This window comes from Fibroporia radiculosa (assembly GCF_000313525.1).
Source record: "Fibroporia radiculosa TFFH 294 genomic supercontigs, scaffold21026, whole genome shotgun sequence".
Lineage (NCBI taxonomy): Eukaryota > Fungi > Basidiomycota > Agaricomycetes > Polyporales > Fibroporiaceae > Fibroporia > Fibroporia radiculosa.
Window position 1 is genome coordinate 62,671 of NW_012133501.1, and position 22,736 is coordinate 85,406.

The following is a 22,736-nucleotide window of genomic DNA, read 5'->3' on the forward strand; positions in this document are numbered from 1 at the left end:
CGATTAGGGAAGCGCCACCGTTGAATTACGTAGCCACCATGTGCCGAGAGATGCCGCGCACGGCGTCCGAATTTTGTCACCACCCATCCTGACTATGTAACACCAAATATTGTAGACAGCATAGATGATGTTTTCTCCCGCAAACCCCTCTCGGAGAATATGTAGGAGTACTTGATACAGCTTCAAAAAAGTGCTCAAAACAGCATGCAATCAATTATGGGCCAGTTCTTGTGCGATATGCCGATCTTGACTCAGAATTGGCTGAATGAGGTGTAACCGGCCGTTGTGCAAGAGTTCTCTCTGTCTCCATTGTGAATTTCTTGATTCTGAATAGACAGACCTTTTCTTATGTTCCATACGGAAGTTGTGTGATTTATTGAGATTTTATGAGCGAAGGAGCAGGAGCCCAGACGGGATTTATAAACACTGGGTCGAATATAAAGCGCGTGCAACTCATAGTAATCCCTCCCACTCGGTCGCCACGCTCCCGAACGAGGTGGTCGACATGTTGCATGTCCGCCATGAATGCGGGAGGGGGGTAAGCCGGGGCTTGGTGTTTCCAACCCTCCAGCAACCTTGTCACCGTGTGATCGGCATTATAATCCCGCTCAAAGAACTGGTAATCCTTACGCCGACGCACCTGCGCTTGTCGCAGGTTGTCGGGTGCATAATTTTGCACTGTTCCCTGCTTCGGCCGAATCCACATAGGGCAGTCGAACAGGGTACGGTCCCTGTCATCCAGGATACCTGAACACGGGTAACTATGAGGGCCCGGAATATGATATTCCTCCCAGTGCGTACCACATGGGAAATGATTGCTCAATACCCTAGCGGCACGCGCCATTCCCTGGTTATCTTTGCCCTGGTATCGCATTGGGTATGCCCTACGCTCGGCGACTTAAAGTCAGTATGATATGTTTGAAACCTACGACTATGTACATGTATTGGACAATGACAAAGCAACTCTTTCGATAAACAGAAGGCTACTGCAGACCAGTGAGAGATACAGATCAGCTATATGGAAATCGTGAGCTAATTTGCAGCCCACGGCCGGATGGTGTTGTATATCACCGCTGTCACTGGCAGCCGGTGAGGACCGCAGCCTCCAAAGTTGACGAACTACGGCCACGCATAGAACTTCAAGAGGTGGCTTCGATGCAAGTCTACGAATATATTCATGCGCGCTCGTGCATACTTCTATGTTCCGTTGAAACTGATGACCAATACTTGCACAAGGATAGATGTCATAGCACACCTCTTGATCTCCATGAAAGTGCGTTTACTTCGTGTAATTGTAGGTTGCTTCCAAGCGTGACTTAACATAGTCCCCGGCTGTCACTACTTCGTACTTCGCGGGGTTGCTATCCGATACGCAGCCTGGCAACGCCTGAGACCCAAACCGAGTTCAGCATGAGTCGAGAAACTGTACAAGCCCGAGTGTGACCGGATAGTCACTCCAACATACCTCAAGCTTGACATTATAATCTGTCCCGAAGAACAGTGGAATGGAATACCGCTCTACCCCAGACCGGTTGATTGCCCTATGTACTGTTGATTTGAACACATCATCTGAGGGGAGACGCTAAATCTCATAACACCAGAGATGGAATCATATCAACTTACTCGTCCATCGTGCAAATTGGTCACCCAAACTGTGGCTTTACATGAGATTCGGACGCCGCTAGGAAACGTTCAATACCCACTTTACGACAAGCGTGCCCGGAATTGGGACAGCATCGACCCATTTTCCCTCATTGTTCAAAACCTGCAGGGCTTGTACGTCATCTTGCCATAGGATTGTGAAGCACTGCACAAATCGAATCGCGCCGTCAACATCACGCCATCGCATCAAGTTAAAGGGTAGAAGACCTCGTAGCTATGCAGGATTAGTCATATGTTACAATATTGGATTTATTACACATACTCCGTATGTGCCCCAATACCTTCCACGCGTTCGTCTGTGGTGTCAATCTGAGGCGGGTAGTAAAGCAATCGCATGATTGCTGCAGGCTTCGTCGTCTAGGAAACCATTCAATATTCAGTCGAACACTCCATAGGAAATCAACACAAATAAAAAAGGGGAATGATGCTACATACCTTATCCTCAAAGAAATCTTCTGGTAAATTGAGAGCAAGGGCGAATAGCGGAAAAAGAAGCTTCCCAAGATGCACGGCCGCGTGACTAAATCAATGAACTCATCAGTCATTGGAGACTTTCGAGTCACCGAACAATTTGAGATGAATTACTAGTAATCCAGACACGCCTGTCTGAACCCAGGTAGTCCTTCTGGCCAGATATTCGAGCCTGACATAGCACCATCCTCTCGACGGCTACTGCTTCCGTCAGAGCAGTCAATGTCCTCCCAGCCAAGGTCGAAGCCCTCGTGAAGATCTCCGCGATTTTCTGGGTTCGTGTTCTCTCCTAGCAGTGCCGTGTATCCTTTGAAATTGGGGCTCTTGTGGATGTCGAGCGGCATCTTAGCTGACAGCGGTTGCGCGAAGAAAGTGCGTGCGGCCGAGATTGCACTGGAGATAGTAGAAGGGTGGATTGTATGATTCTTCACTGAAGCAACGAGCAGAACTAAGTAACGCACTTCCATAGTCATATCAACGAACAATATGCTCACCATAAAAGAAGCCAACGTTCACGCAGGCATCACGAATCTCATCTGCTAATGCTCTGCGTACGACAGGGTCTGTGCTTATTGCATTCGAGATGTCGCTGAACCGCAAAATTAGACTAGTGAATCACGCTGAAGACGTCGATATGAGTAGTGACTGCACATTACAGGTATCGCTTCGAAGGTACTATCGGTACGGTGCTTGGTAAACATGGTCAGGTCTTCTGAAAAATTCCAGTTCAATTTCAGTCGTGGAACAGGCGAAGTTCAGATGATGGTATGGAACGGATGTTGGGCGGAGGCTGGCGGAGGTCGTATGGTAAAGGGAACTCGCGATAAGAGTACAAGTTGTACAACCACAAATAACCTTAACCCCATTTTAGCAGTTCGGCGTCAACTCCCTCACATCAGGACACGAAGAGTCAAACCCGAGGACGACTTGCAGCGATGCACAGCAGAAGCCAGACTCACTGATCGAATTTTCTTTCGAACGCTGCTAAACAACTTTATCTGCTTTTAATATGCTCTCGTCTTGCGTGTACCTTTGACTTGTGACTTTTTTTCGCCACGTGGATCATCAATCTGGTCCGATTCATTCTCTGTACGCATACCAAGCAGCAGGTCACCCGAGCCAGTGGGAAACACTATGTTCCCAGGAGAAATGCATAATATTCCAAAATCAACTGGGACCCAGAGCAGCAACCTGCCTTTGGAGCCAACCACCCAATCGTCATCATTGAGGACTGGCGAAAGCATTCGAGGGCTTTGCAGATACGGAAAGAGAGAACCAACACATGGACTGGATTAGAAGAGAAACGCGTCGTGCGATGACCATGCAACTACACATTGATTAGAGGCTTGGGATTACGCGTAGGCGCAACTACCATACGATCATTAGTACTGAAATACCAGCAGAGAACGTCGCATACCGCCCCTACACGTCACATGCGATCCGGATGAAAGACGTCTGCCATGATGTCGGAATCGCCAATGCCTGCAGGCGTCTCCCGAGATCGCTCCAATTGCAGCCCACGTATCACATCACCCGGACTGTCGTGTCATTTGATGCATCGTGCGAGATTGCGACCGACCAGACATGTATGTCCCTCAAGGGACAGGGATTGCTGATCTGTCTCCGCATATATTCCAATTCTGAATCATACCAGCCGGCCTCCGGATAACTATTCTCTGCATTTTGCCAGGGAACCGGAACATTATCCACGAAGAGCTTCTGTGATAAATGATGCTTCTGTAGAAGTCGAACATGAATGCGCTGGATCGAGACTACAGCCACCGCGATAATCGTTGACGCATACACAGATTCTCCTTAGGATTCACGACAACGAGTCGTACGGAATGGAGTTGTGCATAGTGCACGTAGCCCACCATAAAGCCATATACGATTGGAGGTAGATTCACTCGTCTTTCGTCGTGGCATGGACAAGTTATTGAACTATCACGTTCTCGACACCCTATCACACGATCAGGGCCCCAACTTCTTTGTGACCTTGAGGTGTCGAGATAACATGTCACCACAGACGTTCGACTCGGTAAACGTTCTCATGGTATGTCACTTGTTATCTCTCTACTGGACTTCTGTGCCTGCGGGGACAGCACTCTGCACGTTCTCGAGCTGCATGGGTTCCTGCTCAAAGAGGATACAGAGAAGAATGAAGCTTGACCCCACGTCTGTCTATCATCCCTTTCTCCAAGTACACTGCCTTCACCACTCCTCTGTTGCGCAAGTGGCGATCCATGAAGAAGTCTGAAGATGTCCGTGTTACTGCTGCCCTTGCCGTCGATGACACGGCGTCGACAGAATCTAGAGAGTCAGTTACAGATAATGCGCGCCTTGCTCAGTTGGGTTACAAGAGCGAATTCAAGAGAGAGTTTTCAGTAAGTCGTCCGTGTTTTGCCTGAGTTCATGACCCTAACATTTCGCTCTCTTTGATTACAGATGATCGAGACAGTCGCCTTTTCCTTCTCAATCATGGCCGTTATACCAGGCATATCCTCAGCACTGACAATCTCGTTGGTCTCAGGTAAGTGAGGGATTCATAGACGTGTTTGGCGACGTTAATTCACATACTAGGTGGACATGTCGGCCTTGTATGGGGCTGGTTCATCCCTTGTTGGTTTGTGATGTGCGTGGCTGCATGTATGGCAGAGCTGGCGTCGTCCATGCCGTAAGTGTTTCTGGTCTGTTATTTCCATCTGCAATTAAACTCATAATTCGCCAGAACGAGTGCAGGGTTGTACTATTTCTCAGCAAAACTTGCACCTCCCAGATATGCGGCATTAGCGAGCTGGATCACTGGCTGGGCAAACATTACCGGTCAGGTAACCTTGGTCTGTTCGATCGATTATACTATGTAAGACCTCAAGACCTCATCATATAGAGTGTCCATGCTAAAGTTTCTCAGAGCAGAGATGATCTCGACCGCTGTTTCTATCGGGACCGACGGATCGATCAATTTGGGGCCGGGGCCTACATATGGAATGATGCTCGGACTACTCGTGATGCATGGAGTTGTATGCTCGGCGGCGACGAAGGTTCTTGCGCGCCTCAACCTGTTCTATGCTTTTGTCACATGTGAGTTCTGTCTGGCTATAACGATTGAATCTATGCTCATCGATCCCAGTCGCTGTAACCGCGGGGGCGATCATAGCTCTCCTAGTCTGTCCTGGAGAGAACCGAGTGTCAGCAAAAGATGCATTCACATTGTATGAGAACCACACAGGATGGGCTAATGGTGTGATGCTAGCTTTAGCGTCAGGTATTGTGATCTAATGATTCGTTTTGTCGTACAGAGGGATGGGCATTTCTACTTGCCTTTACCGTACCCATGTGGACGTTCACGGGCTGTAAGTGACTATGTCACTCTCGAAGTTCCGCTGTTCATGCCCCCTTCCAACTCTAGATGATTCCGCTGCGCATATCTCTGAGGAAGTCTCCGGTGCAGCGCGAGCAGCACCAATAGCCATTCTCGCGTCAGTGGCCTCCGTCGGCACCCTTGGCTGGATAATGTGCATCGCAGCATCTTTCGCTATCCCGTCGGTACCTGATATTCTCAACTCCGAGCTTTCTTTGCCAATGGGTCAGGTGTATCTGAACATGATAGGCAAGGAAGGCGCTCTGGTCATCTGGTGCTTGACTATTCTAGTTCAGGTGTGTCGTCTCGTTCTCGCTTCACATGTCTACAGTAGCATATTCGGTATCCCTAGTTTCTCTGTGGAGCAGCACAAGGAGTCGATGCCTCTCGCGTTGTATTTGCTTTTGCCCGAGACAACGCATTGCCGGGCTCACGCTGGTGGAAACGCATAAACCCTCGCACCCAAACGCCAGTCAACGCCGTATGGTTGGTCATGTTCCTCGCCGGTATTTGTGGCTTACTCGGGTTTTCATCTACTGCGTTGAATTCGCTTGCGAGGTATGATTATGGTTGTTCAGTATACTATGCTGCCTAACAAAAGGAGTGCTCGTAGCGCGTCAGTTATCGGTATGTACACGTCGTATGCGACCCCGATCTTTCTACGCATCACATCGGGGCGGAACAAGCTCGTCCCAGGGCCGTTCACGTTGGGCAAGTGGTATCTACCGATAGGGTCTGTGGCTGTTGCCTGGGTTGCGTTCATAGTTGTGCTACTGTGTTTCCCGACTGCACAGATTGCAAATGCGGATACAATGAGTGAGTAGAACCCCTCAAGCTTCCCGAGACCGTACTGAATGTTCTGCGACTCCAGACTATTCGGTAGTGATCATCATGGCCGTGTTTCTTTTTGCGTCGTGTTGGTGGGTTCTTTCCGCGCGGAAATGGTTTGTGGGTCCATTGCCAAACATCGACGACCGGAGTGTGTTGGAATCTATAGATGATGTCAAGTTATGATGGAATTGGGTTAGAAAGAAATTGATCTCGCAGATGCTATCAAGTTGACAAGCGGAAGTCAAAAAAAATAGTCAAATGAACTGCATTGCGATCTGAGACTTCAGAGTGCCGAGTATAAGTGCCACTGTAGGAGGCCATCATGACAGCAATACACAAATCAGATCTTCAAGTAGTCGACTCTGATGTGATTGTTGATATTCGACCACCTATGGAGGACTTAAGTGCACCTTTGTCCGTCTCAGTGATTTCACCCGCCACTATAATAAGCAGAACTCTACCAACGGATGATCCGTGATTGCCGGTAGCAGCGTGAAATGTCCAGGCCCGCCGGCATTTGAATACCAAGACATCTTAAACGGCTGCTGCATCACCTCTTGCCCTCTAGTAACCATAAGTATCTTGTGTTCAATCACCATCGCACAGATCCTCCACGGCTAATGGAGTATCATTTTCTGAAATAGCCAGAAGATCCGGATATGCATATGGCAGAAAGAAGCAGCACAAATAGCATGAGAACCAAGTGAATGTAAGCAAGGCAAAACGAGAACTTGAAGGAGCGATGGGATTGTTGTTCTGCATGAAGACCGTAGCTATGCCGTTACGCCCCCATACAACCGCACCTTCAGCGGCATCTGGGGCCTATTGCTTACGCTGCCCACCGTAGGATAGCGTACGCCGGCGGCATTCCATACAATAGGCTTGTCTGTCAACTCGAAAGTGAAGTTAGGCAGTAGCACCGACAAGACAACCTCTGCAAGATCGGTCAGAACCAAGTCGCATCGTATCAGGTCAGGTTTGATGAACTTACTCATCTCCATCTCAGAGAATTTGAAACCGCTAGGTTGATTGATAAAATCAGCGATACATCACACTGGGAGCTAAATATAAGAAGACGTACATGCACGCCCTCTTGCCACCGATGAATGTCATCCTAGGGAACAACGTTGGGCCGACAGAGATAAACGTAGAGAAACAGTGGTGCTCACAGATTAGCATATACACCAGGAATCGTATTCTTCGTGACCTTTCCCGGAAGGGGAGAGAGCCACCTCTCAGGCTTCCATTCGTGTGCATCTTCGCCCCAAAGTTCTTTGCTGGCGTTACAGCCCAGGATGCCGATAATGACCTCCGTCCCTTTAACCACGGGGATTTCGGTGATCATGCTGCCATCATTTCCACAAATGGGCTCGGCCAGAGGAACAATTGTGTCCCGCGTCGCGCTGATCGATGAAACGTTTAACAAATGGAAGTAACTAGAACCAGGACAACGTACACACGGGTTACGAACTGAGCTGGAGGATTTCTGGAAAAGTGGTTCGTCAGCACGTTGTGGAAATTGCAAAAATAAAATCAAATTACAATCGCAATGTCTCCCGACACACACCATCAAGTAAAGGTAGCTGATCAAGGTCGTCATATGATAGCCCTTCCCCTGCATGTACATCCAGTAGCTCAGCACGTAATTTTTCCTGTACATCAGGATGCTCTGCCAATATTTGCAAGATACGGGACAGGGTGTTTGAAGTGGTATCTGTGGCAGCAAAGACAAGAGTTCTGCGTGTTAAGATGAGTGTCTGCGTAACGAAAAGGGTAACATCAAGATACTCACGACATCTGAGCAATGATCTCGTCCTCGGGAAGCCTATCGGCCTCGGAGGTGGAAGCATTCGCGCGCACTGATAACATATCAGCTCATCGAAGATCATATACCAACAGAGATGGGACCTACTCAGAATACTCATGATATCCTTGCCTTCTCCGACTTGCTGCAAGATGGCTTCGTCGCCTTGAAGAAGAGCGGTTTTCTTCTTCTCGAATATTGTCCGTGACTGGAAATCCATAGTGTCAACGATGGACTTGATTCTCTGCACATCGTTGTCCGGCACGAGGCTTATGACGAAGCGTCTGAAGGCAGGGGGCCCTATTTTGGTGAGATAAGGCAGCATGAGCCGTACTACGGGAAGTTTGACCAGGTTCGGACTATGCAATGGTCGGCACAATCAGTACAAATCGATCTGGGTAGAAAGTGCGCACGTACAGCAGGGTTTTTAGAGCGTGGCCGTACTCGTTGTGCATATCCTCGACGAGAGGATCAAAGGAGTACCCGAGCCCACCTTGACCAATCAACTCTAGCGCGGTGCGACCCATCCAATTCAGCATGTCAATTTCTTCAGCCCCGCTGACCACTTGCTTCTTAATTCCGTCTCTAAGCTAAGCATTTTTACTATGGGCATTAGCTTCTCTTGAATTACTGCATTTATTAGATACCTTGTGCACCACGTTGTAGAAAATCGGGATAATGTGACGCATATGGTTGATAGAGAAAGCAGGGTTAAGGAGTTTACGCTGCCTTCGATGTTTGTCTCCTGCCGGGAAATTTGTCTCTCAGTGCGAGGTCTCCCGCTCACATTAATTCAGATTGACGCACCTAAAGTAGCAAGCAATCCGCGCCCGAACAGCAAGTAGTTGAGCCTGTAACTAGCGGTTAGCACATCGCACGCGGTCAGAAGTCCGTAAAAGTTACCAGATGAACGAAGCCGGCTCCGGAAACGAGGGCTCGTCCTTGATCATGATAGTGTGCAATGCCTTGGGGTCAGACACATACAGCATTGGCCGCTGTAGATGTTGTTATTTGAATGCAATAAGCTTGCATCTTGGGAGGAGACTTACGCCAAACATGCTATACAGCTTAGCAACTGGGGCGTAGTCGAAAGCCAAGTGACGCTGAAAGTCTGTGCTATCGCGAGAGAAAAACTGAGATATGTTGCCTACAGTTTCGCATTAGTGATTGGCTGCCCTATAGTCCGAGCAGATAGCCTGCCTTTCAAAAACGATGCGGGAGCGGAGCCAGGGATGTTTCGCAGAGCATTCCTGCTCTTCCGTATCTCCAGATACTGCCATGTGAAAAGGACAGTGCTTAGAATGAGCACCGAGCTCCACAACTCCACGAGGGCCATGGTGATAGATGCTCGTGTATCGTTGTGTCCCTGGAATATCAGACAAGGATATGTAGAAGGGCGATATCAAAGAACCGATAAGTACCTTTGACTTTATATGAGCCAGGACAAAATGTATGCAGTCGCATATTTGACTGTGTGCACGTAATGACAGTTGAGTCCCCGGCCCGAGCTTCTAAGGTGGAAGCAACACGATACGGTACCGGTCCCCATCTCATCTGCCGCCTGTATACGCGCGCAGTGCACCATCATCGGCACACAGTAGTGTTTCGTTCAGCAAATTACCGAAACTTCACTGTCAGGAGTGAAAGTCTCTCTGCGGACGTTTGAACAGTAGTCTCCCAACACTCACCGCATGACAACTTCGCGAAGTGTAGAGAATAAAATCATCTCCGGTGCTATGGTGAATGAGTCAGGCGTCGTAAATATAAATGACACAAAATAATGAAAGTTTCTCACCACATAAGGTGTATTCGGTCATGAAACTTCTTACTGCCACCTTATACCCGCGTCATTGACAATCAGTTTACTGCATACAATCTGTCATTTCTCGAATGGAAGCAGGTAGGCATCGCCACATCTGCTCTCCACAGCTGGACTATTTCAGGAGAACCACTTGCGCTGAGGGCACTCCTTGCAGGTGGTACAAACGTTACATATTTCGGTCTCTATATCACATGCTTGCGTCCGTACCTGAGATCAGCAGTCACAGACTCACAGTGTACTCGCTTAAGAAATCCGCCATCAGCGAGGAGCCACTTGCTGGGAATTTCTGGGCTGGTAAGCACTGTATGGACGAATCCTGACTCCCTTCTCATTAAATCCGGGTTGGTTGGCATCATATATGGGGTATAGATGAGGCTAGAATCTTGCTTCGCTTGTGCGATTGACAGCAGCTACGGAATGCATCTAACTTTTGCGGCATCATACACACCGGATAATAATAAGTATCGCTACCATAATCTGATTATGGTGCTCCCTGCCCGGCTTGAGTACGCAAGCAGCGATCGGTGAATTGCTCAGGCATATAACATATATATTTCTTCGAGCAATTGGTCAGCCAACAAACCGGAGCATGCGCGGTTCAACGGCCAAGTACTCGCTGCTCGCGAGATGATAAATAATACTCAACAATGAACTTAAGAAAAATGTACTGATCTGGACGACTATCTTGAATGACCAATATAACTTCATTATGTGATGTCCTCGTTTCCGTACAGTATACCAGCAGTCGGCAGTGGAATGCCCCCGAATGTGCTTCGAAGTAATCAGCAAAGCGACCACTTTGATTCTCGGCTGACTACGAGTGGGCAGAGAAGCTTCTTCATCAGATGGCACATCCACCTCCGTCTCGAAAACCTAAGGTCGCCCGCGCCATGCAGAATCGCAATCAGCTGCTTTCATATGACAGACATGCAGATCGGAAATGCTGGATATGTAGCGACATATTCAGGAATTTGAGTCAGCGCACCGCGGCGGAGGCAGAGTTAAACTGCTCTCACCAGAACTGCCCTTGCAAAATTTACGTTCACCGGTGGGCTGAATAACCCTGATATCCCTGCCAACTGTCAGCCGGAAGCGCATTGTGCCACCTGTGTCCTGTGCTGGCATCTGAGGGCGTTTGAGGGTTCAACGTTCATCTCTAAGCAAGTTTGGAAGAGCCATTGCTTATTTGCGGCCAGTGGTGAGCTGTGATCCAAGAGGAGACGCGGCGTTGCATTCAGGTTCGGCTCGACAAGGAGTGGTCCACTAGGGGCATTGAGAATTTCGCGTCGAGTGCCAGATGCAACGTGTGAAGGACAAAGGCAAGGCCACAATTAATCACAAAAGAATGTGATGGTTGCATCGGACATTGAGGAAACGGCTGTTCATACTTATAGGGCCGGCGAATGCGACGCGTTCAATCAGTACTCAGTAACCCGACGCGCCCGCACTCGCATTCGGGCGATTATTCGGAGAAATAGCACGTTCGGTCGCAACGGCCATGTCATTCAACGTTCAACCTCGGGGAGGAAGCCTGCAGATGAGGCCCGAGGTTCTCACCTTCCGAGCTGTGCATGCTGTTCGTTCTCGAGGCGAACTGGTAACGTCATAATTGAATGTCCTGGAGATGGCGACATTACTGAGGAGAGGAGCGGGGGACATGGTGTGAGCAACGCGGGGTAAGCACCCGTAGTCCTTCATCGAATTCACAATAACCATTGGATAGGTGGAAGCCGGATTGCGTGAATACGAATCTCAGTCGTTGATACATGTATTTTTCGATTCCATCCTAGTCCGAGCGTATCAAAGACTCGTCTGACACTCGCCCATCTATGTTGCTTACGATATGGAACCTAGGATGTCCCACTTCTTGCATCCCCTCCCTATTAGCCAGCTCTCCATTTCAAACAACTCCTTCCACCTGTGCCTTGATCGATCGACAACTTGGTGCTTATCAGCAGCTTCAATCCCCTCTTCAAATGCGGCGTTTCGAACAACATGTGGTCATGCCATGAGTTGCATTCACAGAATGATCGGATACACTACACTCACATAACACGCCAGGCCAATTGGTAAAATTCTTAGCATACTGCCATTCGGTATCGGAAAGCGTCCACTGTATCGTACCACGACATCAAAGGCACGTCCCGCCGCTGCTCCTCGCAATGCATCGCCGAATTCCGCGCAACCCCTGGTGGTGTGGCAGACAATTGTGTTTGAGATCTATGTCTTCATAGGCGCAGTAAACCTGCGGCGGTTGTGGATGGGTTCAAGCCAGAAATTGATTCAGTATCCTTCGACAGCGAGTACTTTCTATTGTGCATGTACTCGGATCCATACGTATTCAGCATAGATTGTGTTCTGTCGTTACCGTTATCGATCGGAGCACATACACCCATGTCCGGCCTACGAGTCTGGGAGATGGATCCTAAAAAACTTAGCAATATGGAATTTGACAAAGTCCGATGCTAAGTACATAGACTGCATCGTAGAGTAAGCTCGAGATCAGCCGGGGAATGCACAACCGTCACATTGAAGACTGATGAGAACGGATATCGTAGATTTAGATCTCTCGTTGTCCGCAGGCTGCAGTCTGCAAAGCACTCTTTATTCGCCTTCTACCTATTGCGACTCAACACTTTCCGACATGCCTGCGCCGTCTCAATTCATCAGCTATATCGACTCTAATGTTGACAGCTTCATCAAACGACTCGGGGAGGCAGTAGCTATCCCCAGGTGCGGCCTCAGCCGTCTAAATACTGGCTCCTGTTCATCTCTGGCCATCTTTTTAGCATCAGCGGGAACGGCGCCCACCGCCAGGATGTCTTCAAGATGGGCTCGTGGCTGCAGAACCAGCTCAGCGCCCTCGGTGTGCAAACCAAGTCGGTCGACTTGGGCAGGCACGTTATGGACGGCCAGGACTTGCCCCTACCCCCGGCCATCTTGGGGAAGATCGGCAACGATCCGAAGAAGAAGACGGTGCTCATTTACGGACACTACGACGTGCAGCCTGTGTGTGTCTGCGCACGCCCAGTATTCGTGATGCATTCTGATATCTCACATGCTTCTCATATCGTCAGGCGGAGAAGAGCGATGGCTGGAATACAGAGCCTTTCTCCTTGGTGGTAGAAAAGGAGACGGGCCTGCTCATTGGACGTGGGTCTACAGACGACAAGGGGCCGATCCTTGGCTGGCTGAACGTCTTGGAGGCGCACCAAAAGCTAGGTCTTGAGCTCCCGGTCAATTTGTGCTTTTGCTTCGAGGGGATGGAGGAGAGCGGAAGTGAAGGCTTAGATGAGCTTATCACCTCCGAGGCTGCGAAGGGAAAGGATGGCTGGTTTGGCGGTGTTGACTGCGTCTGCATCGTGAGTACTCTGCAGAATGCGAATGCAGTTGAAGCTAATCAAACAAGTAGTCGGACAACTACTGGCTCAATACGCGGACACCGTGTGTAACATACGGTCTGCGCGGCCTGGCATACTTCAAGTTGACAGTGTCTGGACCCGCTCGCGACCTGCACTCTGGTGTCTTTGGTCGCACCGTTCATGAACCTATGACTGACCTGATCCTGCTCATGAGCAAGCTCGTAGCTCCGGATGGGACGATCTTGGTGCCCGGCGTGGACGACATGGTTTCTGCTGCCAGTGCAGAGGAAAAGTGTGGAGAATTCGGAAACATTATGCGCGCATATACTCACTTTTGAATCGCTCAGATCCATCTACGATGCCTTGGACTACGATATCAAGGATGTTGAAGAGGCCGCGGGCGCGCGCATCGCTATCTCCTCCGACAAGGCGACTGTACTCATGGGCCGCATGCGTTCTCCCTCCCTTTCGCTCCACGGTATCGAGGGTGCTTTCTATGGCGCGGGTGCCAAGACGGTCATTCCAGCTTCTGTTTCTGGAAAATTCAGCATTCGGCGAGTATCCCGCTAGTGGTATATTGTATGAGCCTTACTCACTTCCGTCGGGCTTGGTAGGCTTGTCCCCCCACAGACACCTGAGAAGGTCGAGCCGCTCGTGATTTCATACGTTCAATCTGAGTTTGCAAAGCTCAACTCCAAGAACAAACTCAACATCGAGAACTTGCATGGGGGAAAACCCTGGGTGTCTGACTATAAACACTGGAACTACGAGGCTGCCATCAAAGCGACGGAGGTACGCCTCCACGCTATGAAGACTGTATTTACTCATCATGATCGTTTGAATAGGCGGTGTATAAAGTAAAGCCCGATTTGACCCGTGAAGGTGGTTCTATCCCCGTCACCCTTACATTCGCAGAAAGCTTGGGCGTGAACGTTCTTCTGCTTCCGATGGGCAGGGGTGACGATGGTGCACAGTGAGTAGCTAATAGTACACAACAAGCTTGACACATGGCTCCCGCTCATGCAAACGCAGCTCGACGAACGAGAAACTGGACAAGTCGAACTTCATCGAGGGGGTAACGTGTTTTCTGAAACGTATGCGTTACCGCGCCTGACATGCTCCTTTTTATCCAGACGAAGCTGTTGGGCACCTACTTATACGAAGTTGGCGCGATTAGTGCCTGAACATCCCGGCGTAAACGTTCGAATGAAAGGGAACCGCGAAGAAGAATATACATGTAACTGTACGCACGCAGATGTATTTTGATACATTGCTGGACCGCAGTATAGTACCGCGTTTATGATTGCGCATCATTGACGCCGAAGTGCGGACATAGCGTGCGCATAGAACTCTGGGACACAGGACGAGCTCCAAGGTTTCGACTTGGTATACTTCAAAAGAGTACTGTCCTAACGAGAACTACCCATGCCCAACTTTTGTCTCAAGTCCAGAGTCCTCTCTCTGGCATTTGGAGTGGTTGGATTAACCTCGGCAGCTCTTTGCCGCTTCGATCCGAGCCTTGAATTGGAGACTCGACACCATGTGATCCTCCTTCCCTCGAAATCAGTAAATACCGTGTAAATTCGTTTCGTCATCACTTTCGTCGCTCAGGGCGCATACACCCATGTCTATCCTGAAATCTACATCTGAGATAAGTCCTGGATATGCATAAATTACGAGCGCTGCGGCGATGTCTTGCAAAGTACTTCAATGATATCCGAAATTCGGGAAAGCTCGAGGTCATAATCCCGTGTGATTGGCACCATCTAGGATGGCAGAGTAAGCTTGATCGCAGCTCAGACTACTAGGCCTCCATCGAAGTGGGCATCGCGTTGATGGACAATATCAAGCCCATGTTCCAGACATTCGCATTGCTCGGCGACGTACCGGGATACCACATGCTGCTCAGCTTTCTCGAGTGGACAACAACACCTTCATTGCTCCAATCTGGCAGGGTCATATGCTGTGCGTGCTGTATCGACAAGTGGAGCGGTTCCAGAATCAGACGAGGCCATCCGGTCGCAATTTCAGTGGTGTATGTGTGTATCGTCTGCTTGACGCCATCTGTCTCTATCATACGCCACCGGTTCGAGCCTAGACGAAACTACTGCGTGTATGCGGCCGTCCAAACTGAGACGTCCGGAGTGCCCGGTGCCGCCTCGACCAGCCTGAAGATAGGAAAGATGTCGATAGCAAACTGGTCAGTCCTCCAGGAAGATCTATGACCGTAAGTTCCGGTTGCCGGGCAAGGCCATTAGGTTGCAGCCGCCAGGGTATCATCGGATGATCCTGGCGAAAGTTACCTTCTCATGGTTGGAAGAGACGGATCTGGATCTGAACAGACCATTCGTGAGGTATGCGTAAATGCGCCATTGCCTCGGCACCGCGGATTGGATGCGTCGCCTGCGAAGAAAGAGCCCTCCAAAATGGTGTAGTCAGAATGAGCTGAACGAGTTTCCATTATCAGCCCGGGTTCGCTTGACTCGCAAGTAGTGCCAATTGTCTCGTCTATATAATGTCCTTCTGGTACATGAAATTAGTATCTGCTATAACGTACTGTACTCTTGCATGAATTGAAACACTACACCAAAACCAATTCGCCTCTCGCAGAGGCATTATTGCCGATCTATACAGCTAAATCCCGAACAAAGTGGAAGAAGTCTACCGAAGAGCCGTTGACGCCGTACTTGTAGATCTAGTCAATAATGAAGTCATGGTCAGTAAGACTATAAACGCTTTAGAAAAGTCAGAACACGCACAAAGTGCGCCGCCACCCAGCTCGAGAACAGCGCTCGCTGATACGGCTCTGGTAGTCGCGTGAGCAAGGTATCCAACCCGACCTGCTCAACAAGCGTCTTTGGTACCGCTCTAGCGATGACGTTCTTCCTCATCGCCAGATCGTCATACAAGTCCGAGCTCTCCAGCTCGGCCTGCAGGTTGTTGAGCGTACTCGAGAGCTCGTCTGAGATGATGGTGCGCGGCTTGGATCCCTGCGCGCGTGTATGCTCGCGCCAGATGCAGTGGAACTCTGCTGCAGCATTCCCGCTGATCTTATCTTGGATATCCTTCACATAGCTCTGGTAGAAGGTCGATGGCTTGCCGTCCTTGAAGATCATCAAGTCGACATATTCTTCCGTGGACAGCGCCAGACCAGCAAGAACTTCTAGGGATGAGCTCGTCACACCACCTGTTTGCTCTAGTAAGCGGGCGCCATCTTAGATCGCTGAGGACCTCATTTTACCTTTGTTAGTACTGGAATCCTTGAACAGCACAGCCTTGCGCTTCTCGAGGTAGATACGTGCTTGTTGAGTGAGGAATAGATTTGCCCCTTCAACGATGTACTTGAAATTGGGCTTGCCTTCTGAGTCGACGAGCGCAGCGACGTTGGAAATGTTGACAGCTTCTGGGCTGAAATCACAGAATATGAGTATGCATACCCCACAACGCCTCGCAGCCTGCACGCACCGGCCACCACACGGCACGAAAAGGTCGGCCTTGAAGCGCAAATGCGCGCTGTTTCGGAAATCTGTTCCGTCGATCACGAGTTCTCCCGCTGACGATCACGCGACGTTAGCACACTTATAGCAGTACACAGACAAAAATGACGTACATGGAAGTTTGACATCTTGCTCTTCGACAAGAACCAGATAACCGTCCTTGCTCAACTTAGTACGATCGAAATGTGACACCGTAGCGCGCAGCTTCGCCAGTCGGACCAACTCATGACGGTTGATTCCCGCAGGATCGGCGAGCACGCCGCTACCATCTATCACTGCAACCGTCTTGTCCGAGCTCAGAAGAATTTCGTCTGAAGACTCACTGGTTGGCTGACAAGAGAGAATAAAGGATATCGACACTTACTTGAGCCAAGATCACCATCTGACCATTACAAAGGATCAAATAAATAAACTGCAAGGTGCAGAACGAGAAAAGCACTGACCGGGTCCGCCAGTCTGAACTTTAGTGATGTCTTTCTCCCGGAGGCCAAGCTGTTTATAGAGCCCGAGCACATACTGGCGGATTGATAGCGACGTCATTCCGAACACGTCGTGCGGAATGCCACCAAGAGTCTCGGCGCTCTTCCCGGTTGTGAACGACTTCCACCAAGTCTCGGCGCCTCTCTCGCGCGCATGCACTGCGCGGTTATGCATGAGAATTTTATGCTTCGACTTCCTACCAGGAAGAACTTACAGGCTGCCCAGTCCATCATGTCGGCAGTGCCCTCTGACGGACGATCAGCGGCGAACTTCCGTAGACAATAGAAGAGACTCTTACCATCTGGTCCAAAGAATAAAATTTCTGCTTTACCGTAGAGATCAACAAGCTGCTCCTTGATGCCAGGGCTTCGTCCGGGAATCAGCAAATCAATGACGGCCTAATAGGTTCCGTTGGACACAGGTAAATAGTGTGAGCATTGCGGACACTCACGTCGACATACTTCTCAAAACAAAGTCGGGGGCTCGATCCCAAACTTCGACAAATTGAGCACCTGCACAAACGATAAAATCAAAGTACGTACGATGGCAGGATGGTTCCCTTAGCACCGCCCTCAGGAATATCCTTATTCTTGAGCGACTGCGTCGAAGCGAGACCGTAATTCTCGTCAAATCTGTGCAACTATCAGTTCTGATCAATCAGGACGAAAGTCGACACTCTTACAGCATCCGTTGGTTGATAGAATATGTCCTGAAAAAGCAATCAGTCGGGGTGAGCTACGGACACATCACACACACATGAATAGCACATACTCCCTGTTCCTAGACATGACAATCCGGATCCCTCCGCGAGCAACGTCCCTGAATCGTATGTGGAAGCCACGGAATTCACCACCTACACCGAATCAAGTCAGCATGGAGTGTATCCAAGGCAAGAGCTCCCTTACCGATCACGAAGAACATCCCAAATGGCTTCTTTGGATACTCTACCTCAGGCAAGAAGTCTGGCGCAAGGCGGAAAGAGAGTGCAACCTTCGTCGGCTGATAGAAGTTTGTCTTGAGGACATGTCTAAAAATCAATTAATTACTCAGTTTGTCATTTGATATGATACCAACGTATGAGCACGCACTTGTTGAAGATAAGGAGACTCTCCAGTACCTGGAGTTCGTGCTTGTTGTGTACAGCTTTCCTGATCTTGTCATACAGCTCCTGATCGGACAGCGGCAGGTGGGTCTGTAAACGCTGGTACGAGAGCGTAGGCCTAGATTTCAGTGTTAGCACTAGATCAGAAGGATCATAAATGTTTCCGATCAACGCACATCAAGTTTGATGCTTGATCCGATGGTGGGTAGTGGACCATGGCAAAATTGACATACAACATATTAATCTACGCAGGAAGGCATCAGTACGATGACGGAGAGGACAAGAGCCTCTTTATTACCAAATCGCCATGTCTATGAATCACTTCTGCAATGCTTTCTCGGGTGAACGTTTCCTCTCGGAAACGCATCTTGATATCGTTCAGCACCTCCGCGTGTGACGGGTTCGACTCGTCCAAGATGTTGCGAAGCTGAAGATATGCTGGCCCAAGCCGGTTGCAAAAGTGCTGAGCGAACACCCAACCACAGTCTAGTTGTAAAAAGGATCAGCGAGGCTTCACGTAGGCAAGATGCGGACAATCCTACACGCATAAGTAGCTTCCTGCACCGCATGGCCACGGCTGGGATCTGCTCCCGGATAGAAGAAGGGGTTGTCAGGTAGACAGTACAGCAATGACGCCTCTCTCATGACTTGGAAGATAGAGTGCTCGATTGGGGGCGCGTTTGAGCTGGGAAGAGGGTTGAGGTACAGCGAGATGATCGTAATCCCGTTCGAGAATTGTTCTGATGGTTGTCAAGCTATGTGAGCACCCACTAACATGATATATCCTTGTTCACTCACCGACATATTTACGGGCAGAGTAAAGCGAATAGAAGTGGTACAAGTTGGAGAGGGCGCTGAAAAATTTGCTCGTTCCGCCCATCTTGTACCCGATGACGAGCCGGCGCTCGCGGCTTCCCTCGACCTCGAAGACCTCGATGACGGGCCCATACCGGGACTCAACATTCCACATGACACGCTGGTAGATCTCCAGTGTATTCTCGCTCGCTTTCTCCAAAAATACCGGATCCGACACGGTGCGAATATCGGTCTTGCTGCTCGCGTAGTCAGTCAAATGAAGTCAAAACGTATACCAAAATCGCTCACCCGTCACTGCTTGCAGAAGCCAGCGGGAAATTGCACTTTGTCACAAAGTAGCACCGCAGCTGCTGCGACGCTGTGGCCGAAATTGAGCCCTGCGAGCGATATGTCTCCAGGCGGAAAGCATTGTCCTGCGTGCTCTTGTCGAGGAACAACTCGTCGATTCGACTCTCACACGTCGCACCAGGCCCTTCCGTCGCTGTCTTCCCGGGAGAACTCGTGTGGATGAACGTCGCACCGTTCTCGTCGACCTTTTCTAGATCAATTGCGAGTGTAGTAGGATCATGTTTAGTGTATGCGAGGACCTTGGCGCCGAAGAGTGCGATAATGTGGTCGGAGATGACGTCGATAGACTCGGCCTGGAAATAAGTGTCGTCGATGCCGAGGTGGCTGTAGAACCAGTTCACCTCGTTCGGCACGAGCTCGCGAGGGATGAAGCCCTGAGAGGACAGCTGGTCAGTAAACACAATTCCAAGTACCGTGAAGTCTCGAACAGCAATGTACATGTGCATATAGGCTGCTGGCGCGCACGCATTTTAACTAATAGGCTGAACGACTTCAACGGCTAAACGCAGCAGAATACACCCGTACATCATGCCCATTCATGCGCAAAGCATGTAGCCCTGAAAATGACCTTCGGTTTATGACGGGGTGTCCTGAGACGCACAATAAATCACCCTGGGCAACAGCGTGACCAAAGAGCAACGAAACGTTGGTCATAACGAGTGTTAGCCATCAAGATCATCAATCCGGGTTCCGGTCGGATGCGGACGCAGCAGAACGAAGAGCACAGCACGGCGAATCCAGACCGAATCGCGAAAAACGCACCTTTGCAGCAACATTGGCCTGAACCTTCGCCCGCTGCTCCTCCTTCCCCTTGAAGACGGGAGTTGTGTATCCGGGTACGTTCTTGATTCGATTCAAGGACTGTTCACTGCCGGAGGGGTGGTGCTGGCCTGGAACCGAAAGATGCGTCCTCGCAGGGTCCGAGAGCAGAGACGGGGTCGAGCTGCGGCTCGGGGTGGACGTGGCGGGACTGGACATGAGAGAGGGGATGAGGGCGAGTCGTGAAGCTTGGAGATGAGAGGCGAAGGTGAAGAAGACCGAGCAGGCGTGCGCGCCATTTTATACGTCAGGCTGCACGAAACAGTTCGAAACCAGGCACTCGGGCGTACAGCTTCGACAAGCGCTGGATCCCCGCCGCCTTACAGGCCCTTTACTCTCAACGTTCGCTCCATCTCCGGCGAAAAAGTGGCTCATGTTCTTCAATCCTATGCCGCGTATCACGCCCAGACACAATGTTCTCCACCACCACCAACCGTTGTGGGTCTACACCGAACGTGCGCCTCCGAGGTCATAAGATCCGGTCAAGCTGCAGCAGTTACCGCTCTGTTGTGACTGTCGCTCAGCCGGTGCACACACATCGCGTCACGATGGCCAGTGTGCGGTGTAGCAGCACACGCGGCGGCGAATCTGCTGACCTTCGTGAGTCTGCCGAGTTCATGAGCGTTGTGCACTGTGACCCTCGCTGGGTATGACACGTCGCGTTCGTGATTGGGCAAGGTAACTTTCGCCTATGAGTCATTTGTCGCCATGTTCGCCACGAACGACTCATTTCACTTCCAGCCATTGCAAACGCCTCAGCTGAATGTTGTAATTCTGAAGCTTGCGTGTCTATAACGAACGCGACATTTCCGAGCCTGGGATGCCAACGGACGAATTATGTTGTCTCATTTTCGACTTCGTCGATTTGAGGACTCACTTGTGTGTCTTTAACTATTTACCCCCGCCCTCGCGTTGTCTATCACTTATCGCCGACAGGTTCACTCAGGTGCGTACGCTCATTGTGTCCGTCCTCATGCTTCCTGTTTAATCTTTTGCTCTTCCAGAGATCTCACAACTATTCCCCGGGATAGTTACGGCGCTTCGACGCCCTCGTGCCCGTGCTGATTGCTACTTTTGTATCTCTGGCGGATTCGGCTCATCAGCAGTCAGCAGTCCTCTCCAGTCGAGGCCGGCCAGTCCTTCGCGTACATCGGCGGGTGTCCATTGACGCCATGCTAAAGGCACTCGTCCCAGCCGCACCATACAGTTTCAGTTCCGGAGGAGCCTGCCACCTGACTCATCCAAGATGAAATGCGCTGTTCATTGAAGATTCACTCGGTCGAAGTCTGCTTGGCCTTGATCAAATACGTATAAGGCTATGAATACCGCCTATGCGCTTGAACGGTGCGACGCCTACATCGCTCCTAGTCAGAATCACTTTAATTGTAGCTCACAGTCAGTCCCGGTCCACTCTGCCCAACGCATTGCATGTCGCATCAGCAAAATCACCTCTATGCGCCATAAGACTATGACGACGTGCGCCAACACGAGTCGTTGCTGGCTGTAGTCAGATACGGACTAGATATCCAGCTTCCGCCGCGCAGTTTCTCGTTTTCCTTCGCATAACCCCAACTCCGCATGCTATATTGATGTCGCATTGTTCTCATTCTCCAGTACGATGCCTGTATAGCTCCGTCTTTGTGGGGTGTGCGCCGCCCTCAAAATTACATATGCGGTTTCTTCACCAACAATATCGAGCAGCCAAGTACGCTGCTCGGTACGCTGTTGGAATGTTCGTTCTAGTTGAAATTTCACTCAAGGCAGTGAACTTGTATGATCATGCCTCTTCGAAGGATAATCCTTACTCTCTTCACATTCGACGCATGTTCACTTATCGTGATCGTAGTCGACGCCTGACGGTATGTGTAATCCTGCACGAGGGTGGCCACGGTCCGCGGAATGTGCATAGTGCGTTTGACAACAAGGTGCTGACAAGTCGTCGTATCTAGCGTGCACTCCTGGTGTCGACTAACGCTTCACGTACTTGGTCCACAGAGTTGCTTGGTATGACCATGCCGATAAACATAGAGTACATAGGGCCAGCTGCTTCTCTTGCATATCTGTACATATGATCTATGCAGTGCTGAAGGGGCCAATCCATCATTCCCTTACACTTTCCCTTATTCTGTGGTGAGATATATGCCACTGCTCTATCTGTGGGCAACAATGAAATGCAATGATTCAGTGCTAGTATGCATATGTACAGACTAAAGTGTGCCTGACATGTCAATATTTGGACTTAGAAAGAATTGCATGGTGGGGTGTATTGCAAGGATTCAATGTAGATATTGTCAATAATAGACCATTTCAACCTATGGTGAAACAAAAGCAATATTACAGTACAATGACACAACAAGGCAT

General features: G+C 49.9%; 5 protein-coding genes across 5 annotated transcripts; 2 read left to right on the plus strand and 3 right to left on the minus strand.

Annotated features, from left to right (window-relative positions):
• Positions 1–1,279: 1,279 nt before the first annotated feature.
• Positions 1,280–2,477, minus strand: FIBRA_07977 (uncharacterized protein; the record flags this gene model as incomplete). Its single annotated transcript, XM_012329638.1, has 8 exons — positions 1,280–1,387; positions 1,466–1,569; positions 1,624–1,652; positions 1,704–1,807; positions 1,870–1,876; positions 1,925–2,019; positions 2,098–2,182; positions 2,248–2,477. The coding sequence occupies 8 exons, from the start codon at positions 2,475–2,477 to the stop codon at positions 1,280–1,282; spliced, it is 762 nt and encodes a 253-aa protein (XP_012185028.1).
• A 1,899-nt stretch (positions 2,478–4,376) lies between these two features.
• On the plus strand, positions 4,377–6,508 carry FIBRA_07978 (uncharacterized protein; the record flags this gene model as incomplete). Its single annotated transcript, XM_012329639.1, has 11 exons — positions 4,377–4,517; positions 4,579–4,663; positions 4,714–4,807; positions 4,862–4,993; positions 5,045–5,214; positions 5,264–5,374; positions 5,433–5,486; positions 5,543–5,790; positions 5,847–6,052; positions 6,108–6,310; positions 6,366–6,508. 11 exons carry the CDS (start codon positions 4,377–4,379, stop codon positions 6,506–6,508), a joined length of 1,587 nt encoding a protein of 528 aa, XP_012185029.1.
• A 590-nt stretch (positions 6,509–7,098) lies between these two features.
• FIBRA_07979 (uncharacterized protein) lies at positions 7,099–9,465 on the minus strand (the record flags this gene model as incomplete). The annotated part of the gene is made up of 14 exons (XM_012329640.1): positions 7,099–7,259; positions 7,317–7,345; positions 7,407–7,439; positions 7,495–7,728; positions 7,782–7,811; positions 7,868–8,062; positions 8,118–8,184; positions 8,238–8,488; positions 8,547–8,719; positions 8,777–8,874; positions 8,937–8,980; positions 9,033–9,124; positions 9,179–9,245; positions 9,281–9,465. The coding sequence occupies 14 exons, from the start codon at positions 9,463–9,465 to the stop codon at positions 7,099–7,101; spliced, it is 1,659 nt and encodes a 552-aa protein (XP_012185030.1).
• A 3,130-nt stretch (positions 9,466–12,595) lies between these two features.
• On the plus strand, positions 12,596–14,497 carry FIBRA_07980 (uncharacterized protein; the record flags this gene model as incomplete). The annotated part of the gene is made up of 9 exons (XM_012329641.1): positions 12,596–12,684; positions 12,741–12,960; positions 13,029–13,313; positions 13,364–13,605; positions 13,661–13,871; positions 13,944–14,105; positions 14,159–14,286; positions 14,346–14,388; positions 14,447–14,497. The coding sequence occupies 9 exons, from the start codon at positions 12,596–12,598 to the stop codon at positions 14,495–14,497; spliced, it is 1,431 nt and encodes a 476-aa protein (XP_012185031.1).
• Positions 14,498–15,939: 1,442 nt separating this feature from the next.
• Positions 15,940–20,534, minus strand: FIBRA_07981 (uncharacterized protein; the record flags this gene model as incomplete). The annotated part of the gene is made up of 21 exons (XM_012329642.1): positions 15,940–16,008; positions 16,073–16,500; positions 16,555–16,721; positions 16,779–16,866; positions 16,924–17,121; positions 17,175–17,192; positions 17,254–17,448; positions 17,505–17,537; positions 17,589–17,688; positions 17,742–17,784; positions 17,833–17,922; positions 17,973–17,999; positions 18,062–18,143; positions 18,196–18,317; positions 18,379–18,510; positions 18,569–18,636; positions 18,691–18,878; positions 18,935–19,132; positions 19,191–19,444; positions 19,497–19,930; positions 20,319–20,534. The coding sequence occupies 21 exons, from the start codon at positions 20,532–20,534 to the stop codon at positions 15,940–15,942; spliced, it is 3,150 nt and encodes a 1,049-aa protein (XP_012185032.1).
• Between the last annotated feature and the right edge of the window lie 2,202 nt (positions 20,535–22,736).